Source organism: Orcinus orca, chromosome 17 (genome assembly GCF_937001465.1).
Source record: "Orcinus orca chromosome 17, mOrcOrc1.1, whole genome shotgun sequence".
Lineage (NCBI taxonomy): Eukaryota > Metazoa > Chordata > Mammalia > Artiodactyla > Delphinidae > Orcinus > Orcinus orca.
In genome coordinates, this window is record NC_064575.1 from 1,883,984 (window position 1) to 1,909,021 (window position 25,038).

General features: G+C 35.5%; 1 protein-coding gene across 2 annotated transcripts in view; it reads left to right on the top strand.

Moving 5' to 3' along the window:
• SNTG1 (syntrophin gamma 1) overlaps positions 1–21,817 on the top strand; it is a 473,934-nt gene extending 452,117 nt beyond the window's left edge. For both annotated transcript variants that reach the window (XM_004275023.3, XM_049700609.1), the window contains one exon: positions 17,432–21,817. In XM_004275023.3, coding sequence (XP_004275071.1) covers positions 17,432–17,590 — 159 coding nt within the window. In that variant the 3' untranslated portion in view covers positions 17,591–21,817. The remainder of the gene's footprint in view (positions 1–17,431) is intronic.
• Positions 21,818–25,038: the final 3,221 nt, after the last annotated feature.

The window sequence follows — 25,038 nt, forward strand, 5'->3', positions numbered from 1 at the left end:
TCTGACTCTAATTTATCATTTTTGATTCCCTCTTCAGATATGAACACAAATCCCCAAAGAAAAATATTATTTTAATCAATTTATGTTTTCCCCATGTTATTCTATGTTAAATAAAATGAATAAATGAATGATTTTTTTGCTTTGCTCCATGCAAATTTTCAGTATTCTGAAATTTATTAACTATGTTCTTTTAACTCATCAGAGAGATTCACTACTTTTGTGCTTATGAATGTATATTTGTAAATATTCCAAATCTGAGTGATTTCCTTTACCCTTCTGTGAAATTCACAGCAACGGCCTCTGGGTTAGAATGAGTTATAAATATACTATTTCAGTGGGAGAAAGAATAAATAATGAATACCAAAGTGAGAAATCAACTCTATGGAAATGAAAACTGAGACATAAATTTTCAACTCTGCGTTAAAATCACCGTAATTCTGTTACGTTCCTGTACGTATTAAATCCAGGGGGAGTCTTGGCCTGCCATCCAGAGCCTTCCAGGGACCGGGCCCACCTGACCCTCCCGTCCACGTCTCTTGCGGCCCTGCTCTGTGTCCAGACCAGAGGCCCTCATTCTCCCTTTACCAAGACGATGCCTTTCTGGCCTTATACATCTGCTCATGCTTTTGTCTGGATTTTTCTCCTTAGTCCCCTCAGCCCTTGATCTGAATCTCTCTACGAATACCCACCCCTGCCTTATGTTTGCCTCTGACTCCTCCTGGGCTGCAGGCCGTTTAAGGGGGGCTGTGCAGGCAGCTCCTTTCTGCTGACTCCTGTCCTCCTGCGTTTCTTTAAAGCTTCCCTGTTCCAAGTGGTCTTGCCTTATATTTGTCTCGCATCAGTGTGGACAGAGGCCTGGTAACTTCACCCGCTCCGTCCATTTGCTTGTCTCCTAATTCTCACACCTACACCCCATCACAGCCCGTCCCTAAGCGCAGGCCTTTCTGTGGGGCTACAGCACCTCTGCTTCCCCTCCGGCTGCCGTGGGTGGATCGTTACTCTGTGCCACTTACACCGCTCTTTAACCTGGTTCTTAGTGTTACTATGAACAGTGCATTACTATTGTCCAAAAGTCTGTATCTTTAGCTTTTGGTGGATTTCCCAATCTTTCACACACAGGACACCTCCTAATACGGGTGAATGGTGTTAATGTTGTCAGTTCTATACTCTTCTGGCGAACGTGGAGTGTCAGCCGCTAGCTGATAAGTTTGATTTGATAAGTTCCTTCTCTTCTGATACTTTCAGTGTGCTAACAAATCCTTAGTTGACAACATGAAGCAAAAAAGATAAATGCAGTGAAATGACTACTAACTGTAGTATTTAGGCTTCAGTTTAATGTGGTGTATATTATACATGCACCTAATTATACTTCCTTAACTTTTCTAGTCATTAGTTGTCTGCCAGCTTCTAAATACTACTTTTTCTGTTTATAATGTTTTAAGCAATATTTCATAAATTCATTTAATAAGAAATAGTTTCAGAAGATATTTATTGAATGTTTTTCTTGAATTTAGAGGCAGTGATTTTTTTTAACATCTTTATTGGAGTATAGTTGCTTTACAATGTTGTGTTAGTTTCTGCCGTATAACAAAGTGAATCAGCTATATGCATACATATATCAAGGCAGTGATTTTTAAATAGTGAAAAGAGCAGTCTTAAAACCAGTGGGAGAATCTGACCATTGGCGAGTTGCCAAACTTCTTTAAAGTCGCCATCTCCTTCTATAAAATGAGAGAGTAACACCTCCATGGGTAACACTGAAAGCACCAAATTAAATATGGAGACTGTTTAACAAGTGACCCTCGCCAGTCAGAGCAGTGGCCAGCTCTATAGAATTGTTTAGCCGTACTGGTGTGTATCACCTCGGCAAATATCATAGAAATTATATTAGATTAAAACTAGTACAATTGCTAACTATGCTATAACCTTATAACCGCAATTTGTGAGCAGTAGTCAAAAGGACCGTCACAGGAGGAAAGCAAGGAGAATGCCAGCTTTGTGTATCGCATCACAGGACTCATGGGACCATCTGTCGTAAGCATGGCTTATGGTTGAAATTGATGTCATTTGAGAATTCAACGTTTTCTCTGTTTAGGGCAGCACTTTTTTTTTTAATGAGAGAGTAGGCAACATGATATAGTGGAAAGAAAATTAGGATCAGGTAACCTTGAGTAAAAAAAAAAAATCTCATATTTGCCATTTCCTGGCTATATTCCCAGGGGCAATTCATCACCAAATTATGACTGCTACCTTGCAGGGAAAGTGTAAGGAATAAATACCCCTGGTACCTGGCATATGGAAGACACTTGATAAATCACTGATGAATGATTTCATCTTTAAAGAATGTAGCATAACAACTAAGGAAGTATTAAAAAAAACAGCAGTATTATTATTAGGAGAGAAGTTAGTAAAGGTGATTACCTAGCATATATAGACTGTTTGTCCTTCCCACATTTAAGAAATTCAAGTTTATAACCATACCCCAAATTTGTGTCATTTTTCACGTGCTTTGGACAGTTTCTGTGTTTTGTTCATTTCTATTAATTTTTATAATTTTAATGTGGGAAATTTGGCCTGTGTCCCCCTCTCCAAGTCAGGCACACGAGCTTCTCCTGTATATTTATAATATAATTCCTCTTAATTTATGTATGTTGTAACATTGGTGTCCACTCTGTGTGGTCATTGTTCACTAGCCTGCCTCCTTCACTAGATCAAGAACTTTGAAGCACAAGGAGTGTGTCTTACAACATATAATCCTTAGGCTTAACCTGATGCTTGCCTGGGATCAGGCAAGTAATAACTGTCTGTGTTTCACTTCATTTAATATTTCCTGGTACATTATTGAGTCACTCTCCCCAGTCTCTTTTTCATTTAGGCAAACAAAATTAGGTAGTCATAATCTGAATGGATGGAGGTTGGAAGATAGGAAGAAGTATTTGGACTTTACTTTGTGTAGCAGTGTGCTGAATCGTTTATTCTGATTAACTATTATTTCCTTTCGTTCATTTTTTAAAATCTTGGTTTTATTTATACTCTCCTGCAACATAAATAAAATGCTGTAGAAATATTTATTTTAAAACATGTTAGAAAAATGTCTTCTGGGAAAAGTAAACACAGTTACCAAGGCCAAACCTAAAGGCCATATGGATGTAAAAGTGTTTGTGAACTCTTCCAACTCACAGGAAGTTATAAAACTAGAAGATGTTCTCTGTACCCTTCATCCAGTTTCCCCGAGTGGGTAAACCTCATGTAACTATGGTACAATATAAAAAGCAGGAATTTTAACATTGACACAATATGTGTGTATTTCACATCAGTTATAGCATGTGTAAATTTGTGTGCCCATATCCACAATCAGATACACAACCATCTTCCTCATGCTGCCCTTTATACACACCCCTCACTCCCACCATTCTTAGCTCCTAGAAGCCACTAATCTGTTTTTCATCTCTATAATTTTGTCATTTTGAGAATATTGTATAGATTAAACGGACACTGTGTGAAATTCTGAGATTGGCTTTTTTCGCTGAGCGTAGTGCCCTATGTAGGCATATTGATCGTTTGTCCCTTTTTATTGCTAAGTAGTATTCCATGATGTGGAATATGGAATATGGACCTCGTTTCGTTTAACCATTTATCTGTTGAGGGACATTTGACTGCAGTGTTTAGTTATTGCTGCTATGAATAATAGCATACCCGCTTCTATGTAGACATGACATTTCATTTCTCTGGGATAAATGCCCAGGAGGGCAGTTGCTCAGTCATATGGAAAATGTTTATTTAGTTTTAAGGAAAATGCCAAACTGCTTTTCAAAGTAGTGGTGACATTTTACATTCCCACCAGCAATGTGTGAGAAACCCAGTCTCTCTACATCCTCACCAGCATTTGAAATGGTCACTACTTTTTATTTTAGCAGTTCTCATCATAGGCTTAATTTGCATTTCCCTAAAGGGTAGCAATGATGAATAACATTTTACATGACTATTTTCTCTCTATATATGTTCCCTTTGATGAAATGTCTTTTCCCGTTTTTTGCCTATTTTCGAATTGTATTTTGTGATTTGTTTGACTTAGAGTTTTATGAGTTATTATGTATTTTGTATATGAGGATTTGTTAGACGTGTTGTTTGCAAATATTTTCTTTCATTTTGTAATTTATCTTTCATCTTTTTAACAGGGTATCTTGCAGAAAAATTTAAAAAAATTTTACAAACCCAATTTATCAGCTCTTTGTCTTAAAAATTATAATTTTGGTGTCATGTCAAAAATTCTTCAGCACGTCACAGGTGCCAAAGGTTTTCTCCTATGCTATTTTCAAAATGTCTTATAAGCTTTCCATTTACAGTTAAATATATGGCACGTCTGAGTTCATTTTCCTTCTGTAAGTTGTGGGGCTTAGCTGACCTCTGTTTTGCCTGTGGTTATCCAGTTACAGCAGCATCGTTTGTTGCAAAGACCATTCTTCTTCTATTGAATTATTTCAGCAGCTTCGTTGAAAATTACTTGGTTCTACCTCTGTGGTGCTGCTTCTTGCATCTATCTCTTTGCCAGTGTTATACGTTCTTGGATAGAGTAGCTATATAATAATCCTTGAAATGGATGATTCTGTCCACTTTACTGTTATTTTTCAGAATGCGTTAGCTGTTCTAGTTGCTTTGTATTTCCACAGACATTTTACAATTACCTTCTCTATATCTATGAATAATGTCACTGCCCCTTCGGTAGGGATGGCATAATCTATATATCAATTTCAGGAGAACTGACGTCTTTACTATGTTGATTTCTTAAAGCAATGAAAACAGAATATTTTTCTATTTTTTGACCTTTTGATTTATTTCTTCAGTATTGTGTAGTTTTCATCATATAAATCCTATGCATATTTTGTTAGATTGGCGTTTAGGTAAATCATTTCTTCTTTTTTTGAGGGAATGTAAATGATATTTTGAAATTTTATTTTTCAACTATTAATGCTACTATGTAGCAATATAATTAATGTTTATATATTTACATTGCATCCTGAATCCTGTATATATGTATATATATATATATATATACACACACACATACACACACACACACGTATATATATATATATATATATATATATATATATATGCACTTAGTTCTAGGTCTTTTGTTTCTATTTTCGATGTTTTAAATTCTTTGCATTTATTTACACAGATTATTAAGCAAATCAGGAGAGATATGTTGCTTTCAGATCCTTATCACATTACGATCTTTTTCTTGCCTATTTTGCTGCCTACAAATTTAAATACCATATTGAATACCAGTGATGAGTGCAGACATTCTTCATTTCTTCCTTATTTTAGGGGAAAGTCATTTAGCTTTTCACCATTAAGTATGATGTTAAATTTAGCGGTCTAATAGAAATTTTTTTCTCAGGTTGAGTTAGGTCCCCTCTATCTCCATTTTTCTGAAAGTTTTTACCATGAATGGGTATCAATTAATACGACAATGTCAGCTTTCTTGCTTAGCTTGTTAATGTAGTGGTTTATGTTCATTGATTTCCAAATACTGACCCTGTCTTACCTTTCAGGAATAAACCGTACTTAGTGATGTGCAATTTTTATATATATTGCTGAATTTTATTTCTCAAAATTTTAAGGACTTTTGCTTTCACATCTACGAGAGATTTGGTCTGTAGGTTCTTTTGTTGTTGTTTTTTGCTTATTTTATTTTGCTTTGTTTGGTACTGTCTTTGCCTGGTTTTGGTATTGGGACAAACTGTCTTTATAAAATGAGTTGAAAATATTCCTCCTCTTTTACTTTCTGGAAGATACTGTGTACTATTTTTGTTGATTCTTTTTTTTTAACATCTTTATTGGAGTATAATTGCTTTACAATGATGTGTTAGTTTCTGCTTTATAACAAAGTGAATCAGTTATACATATGCATATATCCTTATATCTCTTCCTTCTTGCATATCCCTCCCTCCCACCCTCCCTATCCCACCCCTCTAGATGATCACAAAGCACCGAGCTGATCTCCCTGTGCTATGCGGCTGCTTCCCACTAGCTATCTATTTCACATTTGGTAGTGTATATATGTCCATGCCACTCTCTCACTTCCTCCCAGCTTACCCTTCCCCCTCCCTGTGTCCTCAAGTCCATTCTCTAGTAGGTCTGTGTCTTTATTCCCATCTTGCCACTAGTTCTTCATGACCTTTTTTTTTTCTTAGATTCCATATATATGTGTTAGCATACAGTATTTCTTTTTCTCTTTCTGACTTACTTCACTCTGTATGACAGACTCTAGGTCCATCCACCTCACTACAAATAACTCAATTTCATTTCTTTTTATGGCTGAGTAATATTCTATTGTATATATGTGCCACATCTTCTTTATCCATTCCTCTGTTGATGGACACTTAGGTTGCTTCCATGTCCTGGCTATTGTAAATAGAGCTGCAATGAACATTGTGGTACATGACTCTTTTTGAATTATGGTTTTCTCAAGGTATATGCCCAGTAGTGGGATTGCTGGGTCGTATGGTAGTTCTATTTTTAGTGTCTTAAAGAACCTCCATACTGTTCTCCACAGTGGCTGCAGTAATTTACATTCCCACCAACAGTGCAAGAGGGTTTCCTTTTCTCCACACCCTCTCCAGCATTTATTGTTTCTAGATTTTTTGATGATGGCCATTCTGACCAGTGTGAGATATCTCTTTGTAGTTTTGATTTGCATTTCTCTAATGATTAATGATGTTGAGCATTCTTTCATGTGTTTGTTGGTGATCTGTATATCTTCTTTGGAGAAATATCTAACTCAGAATGGATTAAAGACTTAAATATAAGGCCAGACACTATCAAACTCTTAGAGGAAAACATAGGCAGAACACTCTATGACATAAATCACAGCAAGATCCTTTTTGACCCACCTCCTAGGGAAATGGAAGTAAAACCAAAAATAAACAAATGGGACCTAATGAAACTTAAAAGCTTTTGCACAGCAAAGGAAACCATAAACAAGACCAAAAGACAACCCTCAGAATGGGAGAAAATATTTGCAAATGAAGCAACTGACAAAGGATTAATCTCCAAAATTTACAAGCAGCTCATGCAGCTCAATATCAAAAAAACAAACAACCCAATCCAAAACTGGGCAGAAGACCTAAATAGACATTTCTGCAAAGAAGATATACAGATTGTTGATTCTTTCCTTAAGGTTTAGTAGAACTCTCTAGTGGAACCATCTGGGCCAGGAGATTTCATTTTGGGGATTTTTAAAAATTAAGGATTTAACTTACTTAGTAAATAGCTATTCAAATGATCTATTCTTATCAGATGACTTGTGGTAATTTTTACTTTCCAAGGTCTTCATTAATTTTATCTAAGTTGTCAAATTTGTGTGTGTGGACTTTTCCATAGTATTTCCTTATTGTCACTTTGAAGTCTGCAGATTCTGTTTTGACACCCCTGAGTCATTCCTGATACTAGTAATTGATGCCTTCTCTCTCTTTTTCTGTCAGGCTTGCTAGAGACTATTCAAAGAACCAGGATTACTTTCTCATTTATTTTCTCCGTTGAGTTCTGTGATCAGTTTAATGAATTCTGCTCTTATCTTATTTACTTCTTTTTGGTTGCTTTGGATTTATATTGCTCTTCTGTTTCTGATTTCACACGGTGGGATTTTTAAATTGTTAACTTGAAACTTCCTTGTTTCTAACATAAACATTTAATTCTATAATTTCCTTCTTAGTACTGCATTCACTGCATTCCACAAATTTTGATATATTGTATTTCTGTTTTCATTCAATTCAATGTGTTTTTAATTTCCCTCAAGGCTTCCTCTTTGACAGGTGGATTTTCTTTTTAGAAGTGTGATGTCTATGTTCTAAGTATCTGGGGATTTTTGTTATATTTATAGAATTGATTACTAGTCTGATACAGTTAGTCAGAGAACATACTCCATATGATTTCACTTTTTTTTTCTTTTTCTTACAGTCCAAGATATGACCTTATCTCAGATACTATACTTGTATAAGACAAAATAGACTTTAAAACAAAAATTTTCCAAAGAGAGAGAAGGGCATTATATAATGAAAAAAAGGGTCAATTCAACAAAAAGTTACAATGATTGTAAATATATATGCATCCAACATCAGAGCACCTAATATATAAAAATATTGACAGATCTGAAGGGAAAAATTGACAGAAACACAGCAATAGTAGGAGACTTCAATATCCCACTTTCAGTAAATCTAAGAGTTGTAGTTTTTTTTAAAGAAAAACAAAATTTAAAAACTCTTAGATAAAGAAAAAAGAGATATACTCAAATAAATAAATTCAGAAATGAAAGAGGAGACATTACAATGGATAACACAGAAATAAAAAAGGATACACCAACAAATTGGATAACCGGGAAGAAACTGATAAATTCCTAGAGACATAAAAACTAAATACTGAATCAAGAAGAAATAGAAAGTCTGAACAGAATAATAACAAACAAGGATTACAAATAGTAAGCCAAACTTTCCAAAAAGAAAAGCCCAGGACCGAAATGCTGCATAGGTCAACTCTAAAAAACATTCAAATAAGAGTTAATACCAAACTTTCTTAAACCCTTCTAAAATATATAAAACACTCCTAAAATGAAGTTATGAAGCCAGCATCACCCTGATTCCAAATCCAGACAAGGACAGCATTAGAAAAGAAAACTACAGGCCAGTATCCCTGATGAACACTGATAGAAAACTCCTTGATGAAATATTAGCAAGTCAAATTTGAAACATATTAAAAGAATTATGTAACATATCCAACTGGAATTTATGCCCAGGATATAAGTATGGTTCAACATATAAAAATCAATCAATGTGATACACCACATTAACAGAATAAAAGATAAAAAAAATATTTCAATAAATGCAGAAAAGCATTTGATAAAATTCAACATCCTTTCATGATAAGAAGTCTCAACAAAATAGGTACAGAAGAAACATCCCTCAACACAATAAGGCTATATTTGAAAAACCCACAACTAACATCATATTCAATAGGGAAAAACTGAAACTGTTTCTTCTAAGATCTGGAACAAGGCAAGGATGCCCACTCATGTCACTACTATTCAACATAGTATTGAAAGTGCTAGCCAGAGCAATTCGGCAAGAAAAGGAAATAAAAGGCATCCAAATTGGAAAGAAAGAAGTAAAATTATTTCTGTTTGCAGATGACATTATCATATATATATATTAAAAAAACCTAAAGACACCATAAAAATTGTTATAACTAATAAACAAATTTTACAAAGTCATAGGATACAAAATTGACATATAAAAGTCAGTGGCATCACTATGCACTAACAAGGAACTATCTGAAAGGGAAGTTAAGAAAACGATCCCATGCACAATAGCAACAAAAAAGAATAAATTACTTAGGAATTAACTTTAAAAGGTGAAAGACTTGTACAATGAAGTTTATAAAACATTGATGAAGGAAATTTTAAAAGACACAAATAAATGGAAAGACAGCCCATGTTCATGAAATGGAATAATTAATATTGCTAAAATATCCACATTACCCAAGGTGATCTATAGATTCAGTGAAATACCTATCAAACATAATGATAATTTTTCCAGAAATAGAAAATATCCTAAATTCATATTGAATTGCAAAAGACCCCAAATAGCTAAAGCAATCTTGAGCAAGAAGAACAAAGCTGGAGGCATCACACTTCCTAACTTAAAATTGTATTACAAAGCTATAGTAATCAAAACAGTATGGTACAGGTATAAATATAGACATATAGACCAATGGAACAGAATAGAGATTCCAGAAATAAATCCACACATTTATGGCCAACTGATCATTGACAAAGGTTCCAAGAACACACAATGAGAGGACAGTCTCTGTAAAAAATGATGCTGGAAAAACTGGACAGCTACATGCAAAAGAAGGAAATTGGACCACTATCTCACACCATACATAAAAATCAACTTAAAATGAATTAAAGACTTAAATATAATACCTGATACCATAAAACTCCTAGGAGAAAACATAGGGAAAAACCTTCTTGACATTGGTCTTGCCAATAATATTTTGGCTATGACTCCAAAAGAATAGGCAACAAAAGCCAAAGTGGGTAAGTGGTACTATATTAAATTAAAAAGCTTTGCACAGCAAAGAAAATAATTTTTTAAAAAAATAAAAAGGCACTCTACAGAATGGGAAAAATTATTATTTGCAAGCCACATATCCAATAATGAGTTAATTTCAAAAATATATAAGGAACTCATACATCTGAATACCAAAATTACAAATAACTCAGTTAAAAACAAGCAAAGGGTCTAAGAGACACTTCTCAAAAAAAGAAACTTAAATAACTAACAAATATACGAGAAGTTGCTCAATGTTTCTAGTTCTCAGGGAAATGCAAATCAAAACCACAATGAGATATCACCTTACACCAATTAGGGCGACTATTATCAAAAGGACAAAGGATAACAATGTTGGCAAGGATGTGAAGAAGGGAACCCTGTGTACTGCTGGCGGGAATGTAAATTGGTACAACTCTTATGGAAAACAATATGAATATTCCTCAAAATAATTAAACAGGATTGCCACATTATCCAGCAATTCTACTTCTGGGTATATTTCCAAATAAAATGAAATCTGTATCTTGAAAATATATCTGCACCTCCATGTTCATTACAGCAGTATTCACAATAGTCAAGACATGGCAAAAACCCTAAATGTCCTTTAATAGATGAATGGATAAAGAAAATAGATCAGGTAGATGGATAGGTACATAGATACATAGGGATAGAGGTATGTGCATACACATAAAATGGAATATTATTCAACCTTACAGAAAGAGGACATCTTGTTATTTCTGACATGGGTGGAGCTGGAGTATATTATGCTAAGCAAAATAAGCAAGACACAGAAAGAGAAGTACAGCGTGATCTCACTTACATGTAGCATCTGAAATAGTCACGTTCAGAAGCAAAGAGTAGAGTGGGGGTTGCCAGGGACTCGGGGGAGGGGGAGGGAAATGGAGTGATGTTGGTCCAAGGGAACAAAGCTTCAGTTAGATAAGATTAATAGAGAGCTAACGTATAATGTGATGATTGTATGTAACAATATTGAATACTTGAAACTTGCAGCGAGGATAGATGGTAAATAAACCACCCCCAACACACACGATAGTAGTTATAGAGGTGACGGTATGTAAATTAGCCTGACTGTGCTACACTTTTTACAATGTATACGTATATCAGAACATCAAGTCATGCACCTTAAATACATACAGTGGTATATGTCTAAAATATCAAAATAAAGCTTTACAAAAGAAAACTTGAGCCAATGTTTTAAATATGGACACTGTTGCAGTGTTTCTTTTCTTTTAAAAATGATTTTTAAAGTGATAAAGTGATTTAGCAAATGGACTCAGATCTTGCTATATGTGATAAGTAGACAACTTTAAATAAAACACGCTCTAATAGTACATTAATACATTCCCGGTTACAAGGCAAATACATTACAACCAGAGTTTATTGAACAAGAGATATTGTTTGTTTGGGGAATATGAGTGTTTGAGTTGCCATATGTATTACAAGATTAAAAGTTCTAAGTAGCGTTTAAATTTTTGGTTGTGAAAAGTCTCAGAAATACTGAAAAAAGACGGGAGTTGGGGGAACATACTTTTTTGTTGTTGTTGTTGCTTTTGTTGTTTCATGGCTATAGAAGGACAATGTTATAATACAAAAGCCTGTTATATTTTTTTTCTCTGAAAGTAGAAATTCATAAATTCTCACTTCGTTACTCAGAAAGCTTAATAAATTTCCCATCTGTTTTCCAAAGCCTCATTAAACTTCCCAGAACTTTCCTAGTAGAACAGGGGAATGGTTCCCAATTGAAATCATGAGTAATATTGTAGTTATTTGACAATTTATTAAAAAAGCTCATTTTACTGTATTGGGTACTTTTTAAAAAGTGCTTAATTGATGTTGTGAGTATAGGTACTAGTACATCAAGGATTACTACCATATACTCATAGTTGTGTCCATAGCTAAATTTTCCAGGTAAAAAATACAGTTTTTGTTTGTTAGTTTTAACATTTATTATCTTTAGGTATATCCATTTTAAAATTGTAATTTGATAATATGGCTAGACAATCCCCTGACTTCAAAACAGGCTGCCTTCTAAAAGCATTGTTGTCGCTGTATTCATTGAAATTCATGACCACTCCCCCCATGAAAACACTGTTATAATACTTCCTAAACTAGTGTGTACAGCATATTAATCCTAAATTACTGGATTTGAGGTCTGGCAGCCAAGGCAGTGCTTTTTGTACAATAAGAGAAAGAAAAAGAAAATTGCTTTTTTATTTAGTGGAACCATGCAGAGTTTGCAAACATTTCTAAATGGACTTCTTCCCCAAAACCCTTTCCTGCCCCCAATCTCCATGGCCTCAGAGACTTCAAGCTGCCATAAGAGACCTTCTCGCACAATATAAGGTTTAGTAAGACTTAAATCAGAAATTGAGGATTGAGTTCCAGTAAGGCTACTTTCCAGCTATTCTCTATAAATCTTCATTTTCTCATTATAAATTGTGGATAAGTGTCTGCCTAAAAGGGTTGCCCTTGGGACAGTATGTTCCCTGGTTTGAAGGTAAAAACTGAATATATAACACTGTGAATGGAACATTTTGTATGCTCAGTAAGCATCTGTCAAAGATCCCACTGAAGAATTCATGATGTGCTGAAATTCGCCTTTTGGAAGAAAATAACCAGTCATCTAAGCAAATTCCTGTTTGGCAATTGAGGTCTCATAAATTAGGACGTTTAATATTCACAAAACTGGGCAGGTATTGAGGATGAAGGAGCTCCCTCTGCATAAAAGATGAAGGATCGGCTTCCTACTTATCCTGCTTGTCACAATTTCTGACTCTTTTTGGCATCTGGAACCAAAGGTTTTCTAAAACGCCAAGACCTTTTTGCTTTCACTGCAAACTCTCCAGAGCCCCAGCTGTTTAGATCATGGGGAAGAAAAATGAGGACAGGGCACGCTCCTGCTTGGTAATGCAGGTCCTTCATCAATCCTCTTTGGTGATGCCTCATAGCATAGAAGAAACTGGAGCAGCTGGAAATAAATCGGGGAAATTAGTAATTGTGTGTGTATGTCTGTGTGTGTGTGTGTGTCTGTGTGTTACATACCACTTATTTCATCTAAAATTTTATTTCAAACGATTGGATTAGGAAAAGTAATATGTGATAAAGGAGAACTCTGGACAGGAGATTCCTCTACCTTTAAAAGAGCTCCTGAACTCCTGGGAATCATGAGGGTTCTGAATCATGTTTATTTCTCACTGAGAAGGTTTTTTCTCCTTATACATAATTTATTTTTCAAGCCTCTTATATTCTCCATAAGGATATTGACTTTTATTTACCCATGTGTGTTAAGAATCCAAATTATTGGGCTTCCCTGGTGGCGCAGTGGTTGAGAGTCCGCCGGCCGATGCAGGGGACATGGGCTCGTGTCCCGGTGCAGGAAGATCCCACATGCCGCGGAGCGGCTGGGCCCGTGAGCCATGGCCGCTGAGCCTGCGCGTCCGGAGCCTGTGCTCTGCAGCGGGAGAGGCCACAACAGTGAGAGGCCTGCGTACACCAAAAAAAAAAAAAAAAAAAAAAAAGAATCCAAATTATTCTCTAACTTGGTAAACTAGAAAACTTAAACTGGCATTTTTTAGGTAAAACAAATATATTAACCACCTCCAAAACAAGGAGCTGTTAAAGGGAACCTGTCCATGGTATGATGCATTTTTCTTCCTTTTTGCCAAAAGTCACCATTTATCTGTAGAAGAAATGTAATTGTATTTTTATTTAATATAAGTAAAAACATTTTGAAAATCAGAATTTTAAGAATAAAGATACACTTGAAAGCATTTTCCAAGGAGGTAAAGTAACTCAAAATAATCAGGTCTGGTGTTATCATCTCATAATTAAAAAAAAAAGCAAAATTACAAAAGTCATGAAAGCATTTGAAAATGGAAAAAAATAAACTGAATTTTGACCTGAAAAATTAACTATTTGATTATGAAAACAGTAATTATTGGATCTATCTGGAAGCTCCCTGGGAAAGCCCATATTTGCAGTGCTTGTCATTACTTGACGTGACTCAGAACTTGTTCATTGGGAAAACCCATCCCAAGGTATGTACTGAAAACAGTTAGCAGCAATTTCTGTAAGATTACAGCAAATTGCGCTGGTGATTCCAGCTGTAACAGGTGTGAGGTGCTGTCTCACGGTGGGCTTGGCTTTCATCTCTCTGATGATGACTGATGGTAATCATCTTTCCATGTACGTGCTGGCCATCTATCTACGTGTCTTCTCTGGAAAAATGTCTATTCATATCTTCTGCTCATTCTTTAATCAGATTGTTTGTTTTTTTGCTGTTGAGTTATATGAGTTCTTTATACGTTTTGGATAGTAAGCCCTTATCAGATAAATGGTTTGAAAATCCTCCTTTCAGATGCTCAACCAAAGATCTTGGAATCATCCTTGACTCAATTTTACTGTCAATCCCACACATTTTTTAACTGGAAACTTTACAACTTCCCTTCTTTCAATCTTATTCCCAGAGAGTTGATTATCAACAGTGTGGCCAGAATTATCATTTTGATACTCAATACCAATTCTTGTCACTCTGTGCTGAAAAGTCTCCAGTGGTTTTCCATGGCAGTCAGAGTAAAGCTCATAAAGGGCTCGTCTGCACTACAGTTTCTGGCCTGAGTTATATCTTTGACCTCATTTCCTATTAATTACTCCATAATTCACTCCATCCCAGCGCTGATGGTCCCTGGCTTTCCTCAAGCTCTCCTAGAATGTCTCTGTCTCAGGGCCTTTGAAATTGACTTCTGCCGGGAATGTTTCTCTCACAAACATCCAGGTGGTTTACTCCTTTGTCCCGTTAGGTTTCACCTCCAGAACAATATGGATTTCCCTGTCCTGCATGCCCTCCCACACTCTGCTCTCTTCCATGCCTTATTTTCTGGAGTATACTTATTATTATATTCAGAAATATTATATTTAACTTGTTTATGCCCTTATATGTTGTCTCCTGCCACAAGAATGTAACTCCCATTAGACCATTTTTTTCTGTCTGTTCTGCTCACTACTTTATCTTTTCACCAAGAAAAAGACTAGATGCATAGTAAGCACTCAATAAATATTCATTGAATGAATGAATGATTAACTTTTGAGGAGAATTATGTTTAGTGAGATTCCTGGGGCTCAGAAGAGCTCTATTACAAGGAGATGGTAAGTAGCTTGGTGGACTCACCTGTGGATGCGCTGTAGCTAGGTAAATTCTGTAGGTCAGAATTTACATTAGAAATGAGGGAAAGAGTGTTACTAGTGTATACAGAAATGCAAATCGAAGCCTTAGGAGTGGATGTGATGACCAAAGGTGACTACCGAGCCCGAGGGAAGATGAGTTGACTCTGGAATCAAGGACCAAACTTGAACACATCTCTGCCTCTTATTTTATCTTCTAATTACCTATCATTTCCTGCCTACCCACATCCAAAAAAAGGCGTAAAAATTTGAAAGTGCCCGAGTCCGCATCAAATAATTGACATATACTTGACAAGGTACGAATCACTGAAAATACTAATCATCCCCCAAATATCTATATATTTAGACTATTTGCTTTTTTGACAACCAAGATATAATCTCCAATCTAATAAAGTACGGCACAATTATTTTTGAGAAAAAGTTGTTATATTTTTGCCTAGTTGCAACGCTCAACAGTATTCTCCCCTTCACCAAGTGTAAATTGTATGTTTTTTATTGTTTTGTTTTTTAATAATATACAAGCATATCTCATGCTTTCCAGAACTTTCCCATCCTTTTTACAGCTGGTGGATTTTTAGGGGTTGACGCTGAACGTATTCAAAGTCTGCACCTGAAATAAACCGGCTACACAGAGAACGAAGGGGTGAATTTTGGGCTTGAATTAAGGCCAGAGGAAACCTGCTAAGTGACCAATAACACATCGCGGTGACATGAAGCAGATCGCTAAAAATATGGCTCCTGAAATCATAATGACTGAGTAAAATCATTTTGAGTTGGAATCATTTTAGGAATTTAAAATAGTTAAACCAGATCTTTGCTGTTTTAACATTTGCCATAGGAAACTGACTAAGATATTCTGAAGTTTTGGAGGGAATCACTCTGACAGCATAGCTATTTCATCTACATTGTACCAAACTCTGAATCTATATTGTGGCCTATTGTCCTCCTATTACATATCTGAGAAAGTACTACTGAAGTGAACTATTTTATTTAAATAGTTCCTTGGTACATGACAGATATTACAATATGTCCTAGGTGAATGAATACATTATTTTCCATTGCCACATACCATGAATTGAAAGCACCATCAGCAATGTGCCTATTACTTGCAATTCTGCATCCTTTATTACTATGTATTGACATAGCGTCAGTTTCGTCAGCAATTCCATAGGGTTTCTTACGCTCTAGTTATCCTCTCTGTGACAAGTTTATCAAATAGACCTCATCAAGCACATATTTTTATTCTTCTTCTCTCAATCCTTTTGGAATTAGATCATTTTTATGGGACTATTGATGGTTTTTCATAAAAATACTTGTGACGTCAGCTTTCGAAACCTATCCTGAGCACCGACTCATGATTTTACAGCTAATCTGATATCATTTGTGGTTTGAAGTAACTTCTTTCTATTTTCATTTCAATATATATATCATTTGGTGCTACTGGTTGGTGCTACATTTCCTTAAGTACCCAAATGGGAAATATATTTCCAAAACTCCAAACAGTTAGTGGGCCCTGGCTAACATTTTTTTGACAACCAAGTATGTTAATCAGAATTAATTAAATTTAAAATGAATGCATTCATTATATTTTGGAAGTGAACCCTTTGGCTTCTAGTGCCTTAAATGTTCATATCCCCTTGCTCTCAGTATTTCATATTCATTGTCCTACGACAAACAGCAACTTATTCTAGATAGTAGTGAAGAATACTTAATTATTCCAATCCAAATTTTTCATTTGAATTGTATGTAAAGAGATAAAAATACTTTTAAAGCTGTTTCTCTTTACTTACACTATGTCAAAAGTAGAATTTTAATCTGGCCAAATATATTTCTATGCAGCATTTATCAATATTGAAAAGACTCTCATGGGTGATAAGAATGTTTAGTTCTTCTGACTCTCGGGCCACTGTATTTTGAAGTCAATTGGCAATGCATTTGAAAGTAACATATTGAACAATAATGCCTACAGTGTCCATAAGTTAGATGTCATTGATTCTAGTTAAGTTTATTGCACTTGAAAGAAAAGCTCTGGCTATTATCTAGTGGTGTAGTTATTCTCCATTTATTTTCAGGACGCTGGTTTCTATTTCACGTGACCACCTCTCTCTCCCTTTCAGGAGCTGGAATTTTCGAACCTGTTTGCTGTTCTTCACTGCATTCACTCGTTCTTTGCCGCCAAGGTGGCTTGTTTGGACCCTCTCTTTTTAGGCAATCAGGCTACTGCCTCTGCTGCTCCCAGCTCCGGCATGATGAGCAAAGCCAAGTACATGACTTGACGGCCTGAGCTTGGCATCCCTCTTACCTTGACTTATAAAAACAATCATACTCGTCGCTGTAGACCCTGGAGAAGCAATCACATCATAGTCAACAGTGAAGCCAAGTTGAAATTTCAGCAGAAAAGCAGGTCATACGTATCTCAGAAGCACTTCTGTTTTGAAGGCCTCTGGGAATCATCCTGAATGAACAGGATAGCTTGCTCTCTATCGGTGGGTCGGTGCCAGTGTGTTGCTTTCATCAGAAGAGAAGACGAAAGAATGAATGACTCGAGTATGTAAATAATATAAAAAATTGTAAGCTACCTATAAATAAAAATACCCATTAAATGGTCATTTCGGCATTTTAGATTATTTGGTATGACAAATACATGATGGGCCTGGTCAGGAACGAATACCCCATCACTGCATCAGGAACAGCAGAAAGGAGACAGTTGCACAGAGACCAGCAGGCAAAAACCCTCGTCAAAGAAGAAAGCACTTTAACTCACTGGTGTGGACTTCTCCTTGTACCCTCCTCCCATGAGTTGACACTGGCACTCCAATTTTTGTTTATCTTATTGTAGAATATTGCTGAGAATTGCAAAAGGACCATTACATTTTACCTACGGTAGACACAATGTGAAACAGACTATTTCTTCCTTGGGTCACTGACACTGAGTGTTTTATTTGCAGCCAGTGTCATTCAAAGATGCCAAAATGTGTCACTTTAATGATGAATGAAGGGAACATCCATGAACCTCTTGTTCTTTCCTTCATTCAAGGAGATTTATATTTTACCTGGAGTTTATTATTAAATTAAAATTTCATGAATTTTCAGTGACCCCCAAAAACTTGTAGAGAAAATAATATCAACCCATGCGGTGTAAGAAACAATTCTGTGTAATCCTGACCCTACCTGTTAATGCTGAACCACAGTGTCCCTAGGAAGCATTCTCAAAGCTATGACTTATGTTGGGTGAATGACATCTTTCCATTTTAGTTAGAGTTTATGAGAGAATAAGGTGAGATATGAAAATAAAATTTAAAATTTCTGACTTGTCATGAAAAGTGATTATGTAATGCCAAACTGTTTGAGTTATTTTAGGCGTCTTGTCTTAGGAATGTAAGTGTGAAGAGATTGGGAATTTGAAAGCCCTGAAGTTGTGTGCACACGACTCGGATCCCAGGTGTTACATAACTATTTGTATAACATTTTCTTTCCTTCAAAGCAGCTGTACTGAAATTTACTTTTAAACAACCACCTTCCCATTAAGAAAAAAATTGCTTTTTTTAATACACATGTTCCCAACTAAATCAAACATTGGATCCTTCCTTGTGAAAATGACCAATTATCTAATAAGGTGGATTGATTTTTTTTAATAAGAAAGAAAAAAGTCACTCAAGAAGGAAACATTATTTGTAAAAAGGACACATGAAAATTATAATTAAAAATAAACATCAAACTATTTCCATACTCATTATAAATTATTAATTCACTTTTCATCTGATTAACTCTTAAGTGCATTAAATTGAAAAGGAAAAGTGAAGGTTCACAGTTGTACCTGGCAAGTGTTAAGTTCTATCTAGGATGACTTTTGAAAAGAACTGGGGCAGGACTTCCCTGGTGCAATGGTTAATAATCCGCCTGCCAACGTAGGGGACACAGGTTCGAGCCCTGGTCCAGGAAGATCCCACATGCCGTGGAGCAACTAAGCCCGCGAGCCAAAACTACTGAGCCTGCGAGCCACAACTACTGAGCCCACACGCCACAACTACTGAAGCCCATACGCCTAGAGCCCGTGCTCCGCAGCGAGAGAAGCCACCACAATGAGAAGCCCACGCACCGCAACAAAGAGTAGCCCCGGCTTGCCGCAACTAGAGAAAGCCCTTGCGCAGCAAAGAAGACCCAACACAGCCAAAAAATAAAAAAAATAAAAAGAACTGGGGCAAACTGGACAATATACAGTTTAATATAATTTATACTGAACATCAAACTAAATACATATCCATAATTGGGATAACACTATGGAATTATTGCTCACTGTGTTTTGATCAAACAGAGCAGTCCTTTTATTGGATTGGCCAAAAAGTTCGTTCGGGCTTGTCCGTAAGATCTTTTTGGCCAGCCCAGTAAAATCAGAAGCCCACCAAAAACAGGCTTCAGGAGGCCACCAGCTCAGGGGGTGGAGTGGAGGGAGGGGGCAGCTGCCTTAGGATCCGCAGCCGCAGTGGCCAGCTCATCACAGACCCTCTGTTACCAGCTCGAGTTTCGTGTCAGCCCGCCCCACGCTAGGGTGACGTCTGTGTGTCCGTGGTGTGAGAATCAGGGGATCTACAGGCAATATGAAATGGGCTGCTTAGCCTAAAGAAAGAAAAAGGTTTTAAAACTTTCTACAAGTGTAATGTAATCATTAAAAAAAAATGTCAGGTTTTGTAAAACTCCATTTAAAAAATACAAAAAGGTGATTTAATTAAATATCCTTTTTGTGTATCATAAAAATCTTCTAGGCTGTACTTACGTGTATAATAAAGGAAAAGGTGCACAATGAGATATGTGTGGGTATATATCTCCTTGTACAACACACACACACACACACACACACACTCGTATATATATAATAAAATGCTAATCCCATATTATATAGAAGAATATATTTCAAATAAATATATTAATATACTTTAAATTTACACTGTAAATTGTAGCCTGAATTAAAATTTATGATAATACCATATTGTGTTTATTTTTGATACTCTTGAAAAAAAAAGCCATGGGCCCAAATTGCTACTTAACATGCTTGGTGGAGAAGCCACCTACTAAAAAATATTATTTTGATTTTCCTCAGTTAGCAAATAGTGTTGAATGTTTCCTTTCACAGTGCAATGAGTAGACACTGTCATTTGCTATAACTTGGACTACTTGAATGAGAAAGTTTAGAAATGAACAAAAATACTCAGATAAATCTCTATTTCTCATGTAATTTAGGTTTAGGTGCATGAGATTTATTCATCATATCCTGGTTCATATTAGGGCACATTTTAACAACAGAATGCTTAATTATGTGCTAACCTCTCCAGTGCCTTGGTATATGTGTGTATGTGTGTGTGTGTGTGTGCATACACATTATACATATATATACATATATGTATACATATGTATGTATATATATACACACACTAAGGGTTATATAATTATAGTGTACATAGTACAAGCTTGAAGGGAACATTACATTATACGTACTTGGGTCAGAGAAGGGAAATCTTTGCTAACTACTATAATCATGTATTTTGCCTGATAAAGAATAACAATTCATTTAAGCTGAAGTATATTAAAGCAGGGGCATTTTTAATTTGTTATATTGCCACAAGTATTTATTTCAAATACTTTAGTAGATAATGTAAGTATAATGTGTACCCCAACATGTACCATCCAACACTGTTTTTAAGGGAAAATAATCAGCGTATCATTTCTTGCCCATTTTTCAGGCATGTACCAGCTAAGCGTTTTAAAGCCTTTGATCACAAAGCTCATTCGGCAGAAGCAGCATAATTCCCTGAAAATAAATGTCAATCCCATATTCATTAGGTCAACAGAGAGACTTTCTTTTTGTACATTAGTTTAAAGTTAGAGATTTCCCTCATTTTCTAAAGCAAGGCTTGTCATCAACTTTGTTTACATGGCATGCTGGATTTGAGAAATGCTTGACTTATTACTGTGGAAAAATAACCATCCTAACAATGATTCAGAACTATCGCTACAAAGCAGCAATGTGGGGAAGCTTTAAAAGCACAAGGACGATCTTGGGTTTAACTTTTTAAGGTAAGTGTCGATTTCTGATAATATTAACACACATGTTGCTACCCTTAATACTGAAGTCCTGATGACTCTCCACAAGGAAATGCTTTATTCATTCCTCTAAAACTCTTGTTTATGATTTTTTCTTGTTCCTGAATACTTTAAAATCATAATTCACTTCTTTGCACATTTGATGTTGCTTTTAAAGGTAAATAAAATATTATAAATGTTATATATTTATACATATTAAAATACAATGAAAATGCCAGAAATATGAAATGTATTTATTTCATTTTTAATTGTTTTGGTCGATGTTTGTAAAAACATTACCTGTGTTTTTAATTAATATCTGTGACAAAAGCTCGTCACTTTGTTCTTTAAGTTCATTAATGTACTACTAGTAAAACTGTACCTTTTTTAATGATGCATACTGGAAAATAAAAACATAATTTTTTCTACATCTGTGTTTTCACTTCTTGGGTTTGATTTGTAAGTTTTACAGATATTTAGAGCATGATCTTGGAAGACTTAGTTGCCATGAACAGGGCCAGTGGTGAGCAGCCTGCCTTGGGGTGCATATCTCTTAAGACATGATTTCTTCTGGTCCATCCATATTTATGAAGATTACCTACCTGACCCCTAAAAGGCCTTAAAGACTGAACAAAGATGATATTTGCCAAATTACTTAAGCAATCAGAGTTACAACATTTGAAAGCAAGACAACTTTGATAGCCTCACAATGGTCCATTATGAGCTGAATCTATACTGAGAGGACTGGTCTGACTGGGCATCATTTGCTGGTCATTTGTATCTGCAAAGAAGCTCATCACTTTATGTCATAAAAGACCACAGTTGTCTTTCAGGTAATTACAGTGCCATAAGCATGAGTGATCACAGAAATAATTTTAAAACAACTCTGATATCTACATTATTCTAGTTGTTGAATGCACATCTTTACCTTCTCTCATTTTTTAGTTTCAGAAAAAAACACTGCTGAAAAATTAACACATGTTCATCATAAGTAATTAAAGCAATTAAAAAGAGTACAAAAAATTCAAATAGATATCATATTAAGTCTCATCACCACAAAAAAATAAGCACAATTCATTTTTGATGAACTTAATTCTATACATATATCTATGTTTACATAAAGGTAAAAAGAAATATAATTAGTCGATGTACAACTATGTAGATTTAAATGCTTAAGTAAATATATTCCAGCAAAAAATACAACATAAAATAAATAGATTACTATGTCTTGGAGGAATATATGAACAAGAATAGCAAAATGTGAATTCTTGAAAGTTACCTACATATTAGCAAAAAGTGAAATTATGAATATATTTTAAGGGGATCATGACCTCAAGAATATTCTCTTTAAAAAAAATTTTAAGATAAATTGAGGCAAATTTTGGACATTACAAGAAAAAATCAAACTTTTCAGAGTGTAGTTTTGTAAGTTCTGAGTAATGAGTATGATTGGGAACCACCATCAAGTTCAAAATACAGAACAGTTCACTCTCACCTGTAAGTCCCCAGTGTCATTTTCTAGGCAACCCCTCTGCTACTCCTGAACTTTGTCAACTGTTGATCTGCTGTATGTCCCATAGGTTTCCCTTTGCAAATTGAAATGTATGGGATATTGTCTTTTGAGATTATTCTCTTTTTGGGGATCACTTCTCTCAAGAAAGTCTTTCTGGGAATGTTCTCTTAAGAGGATACCTGAACTAAATACTAGCAAACAGAATCCAACAGCACTTTGAAAGGATCATACACCATGATCAAGTGGGGCTTATCCCAGGAATGCAAGGATTCTTCAATATATGCAAATCAATCAATGTGATACACCACATTAACAAATTGAAGGAGAAACACCATATGATCATCTCAATAGATGCAGAGAAAGCTTTTGACAAAATTTGACACCGATTTATGACAAAAAACCCTCCAGAAAGTAGACATAGAGAGAATATACCTCAACATAATAAAGGCCATATATGACAAACCCATAGCCAACATTGTTCTCAATGGTGAAAAGCTGAAACCATTTCCTCTAAGATCAGGAACAAGACAAGGTTGTCCACTCTCACCACTATTATTCAACATAGGTTTGGAAGTTTATCCACAGCAATCAGAGAAGAAAAAAGAAATAAAAGTAATCCAAATCAGAAAAGAGAAGTAAAATGGTCACTGTTTGCAGATGACATGATACTATACATAGAGAATCCTAAAGATGCTACCAGAAAACTACTAGAGCTAATCAATGAATTTGTTAAAGTAGCAGGATACAAAATTAATGCACAGAAATCTCTTCCATTCCTATACACTAATGATGAAAAATCTGAAAGAGAAATTAAGGAAACACCCCATTTACCATTGCAAAAAAAGGATAAAATATCTAGGAATAAACCCACCTAAGGAGACAAAAGACCTTATGCAGAAAACTATAAGACACTGATGAAAGGAATTAAAGATTATGCAAACAGATGGAGAGATATACCATGTTGTTGGATTGGAAGAATCAACGTTGTGAAAATGACTATACTACCCAAAGCAATCTACTGATTCAATGCAATCCCTATCAAGCTACCAATGGCATTTTTCACAGAACTAGAACAAAACATTTCACAATTTGTATGGAAACGCAAAAGACCCTGAATAGCCAAAGCAATCTTGAGAACGAAAAACGGAGCTGGAGGAATCAGGCTTCCTGACTTCAGACTATACTACAAAGCTACAGTAATCAAGACAGTATGGTACTGGCACAAAAACAGAAATATAGATCAATGGAACAGGATAGAAAACCCAGAGATAAACCCACGCACATATGGTTACCTTATCTTTGACAAAGGAGGCAGGAATGTACAGTGGAGAAAGGACAGCCTCTTCAATAAGTGGTGCTGGGAAAACTGGACAGCTACATGTAAAAGTATGAGATTAGATCACTCCCTAACACCATACACAAAAATAAGCTCAAAATGGATTAAAGACCTAAATGTAAGGCCAGAAACTATCAAACTCTTAGAGGAAAATATAGGCAGGACACTCTATGACATAAATCACAGCAAGGTCCTTTTTGACCCACCTCCTAGAGAAATGGAAATAAAAACAAAAGTAAACAAATGGGACCTAATGAAACTTAAAAGCTTTTGTGCAGCAAAGGAAACCATAAAGAAGACCAAAAGACAACCCTCAGAATGGGAGAAAATATTTGCAAATGAAGCAACTGACAAAGGATTAATCTCCAAAATTTATAAGCAGCTCACGCAGCTTAATAACAAAAAAACAAACAACCCAATCCAAAAATGGGCAGAAGACCTAAATAGACATTTCTCCAAAGAAGATATACAGAGTGCCAACAAACACATGAAAAAATGCTCAACATCACTAATCATTAGAGAAATGCAAATCAAAACTACAATGAGATATAATCTCACACCAGTCAGAATGGCCATCATCAAAAAATCTAGAAACAATAAATGCTGGAGAGGGTGTGGAGAAAAGGGAACCCTCTTACACTGTTGGTGGGAATGTAAATTGATACAGCCACTGTGGAGAACAGTATGGAGGTTCCTTAAAAAACTACAAACAGAACTACCATATGACCCAGCAATCCCACTACTGGGCATATACCCTGAGAAAGCCATAATTCAAAAAGAGTCATGTACCACAATGT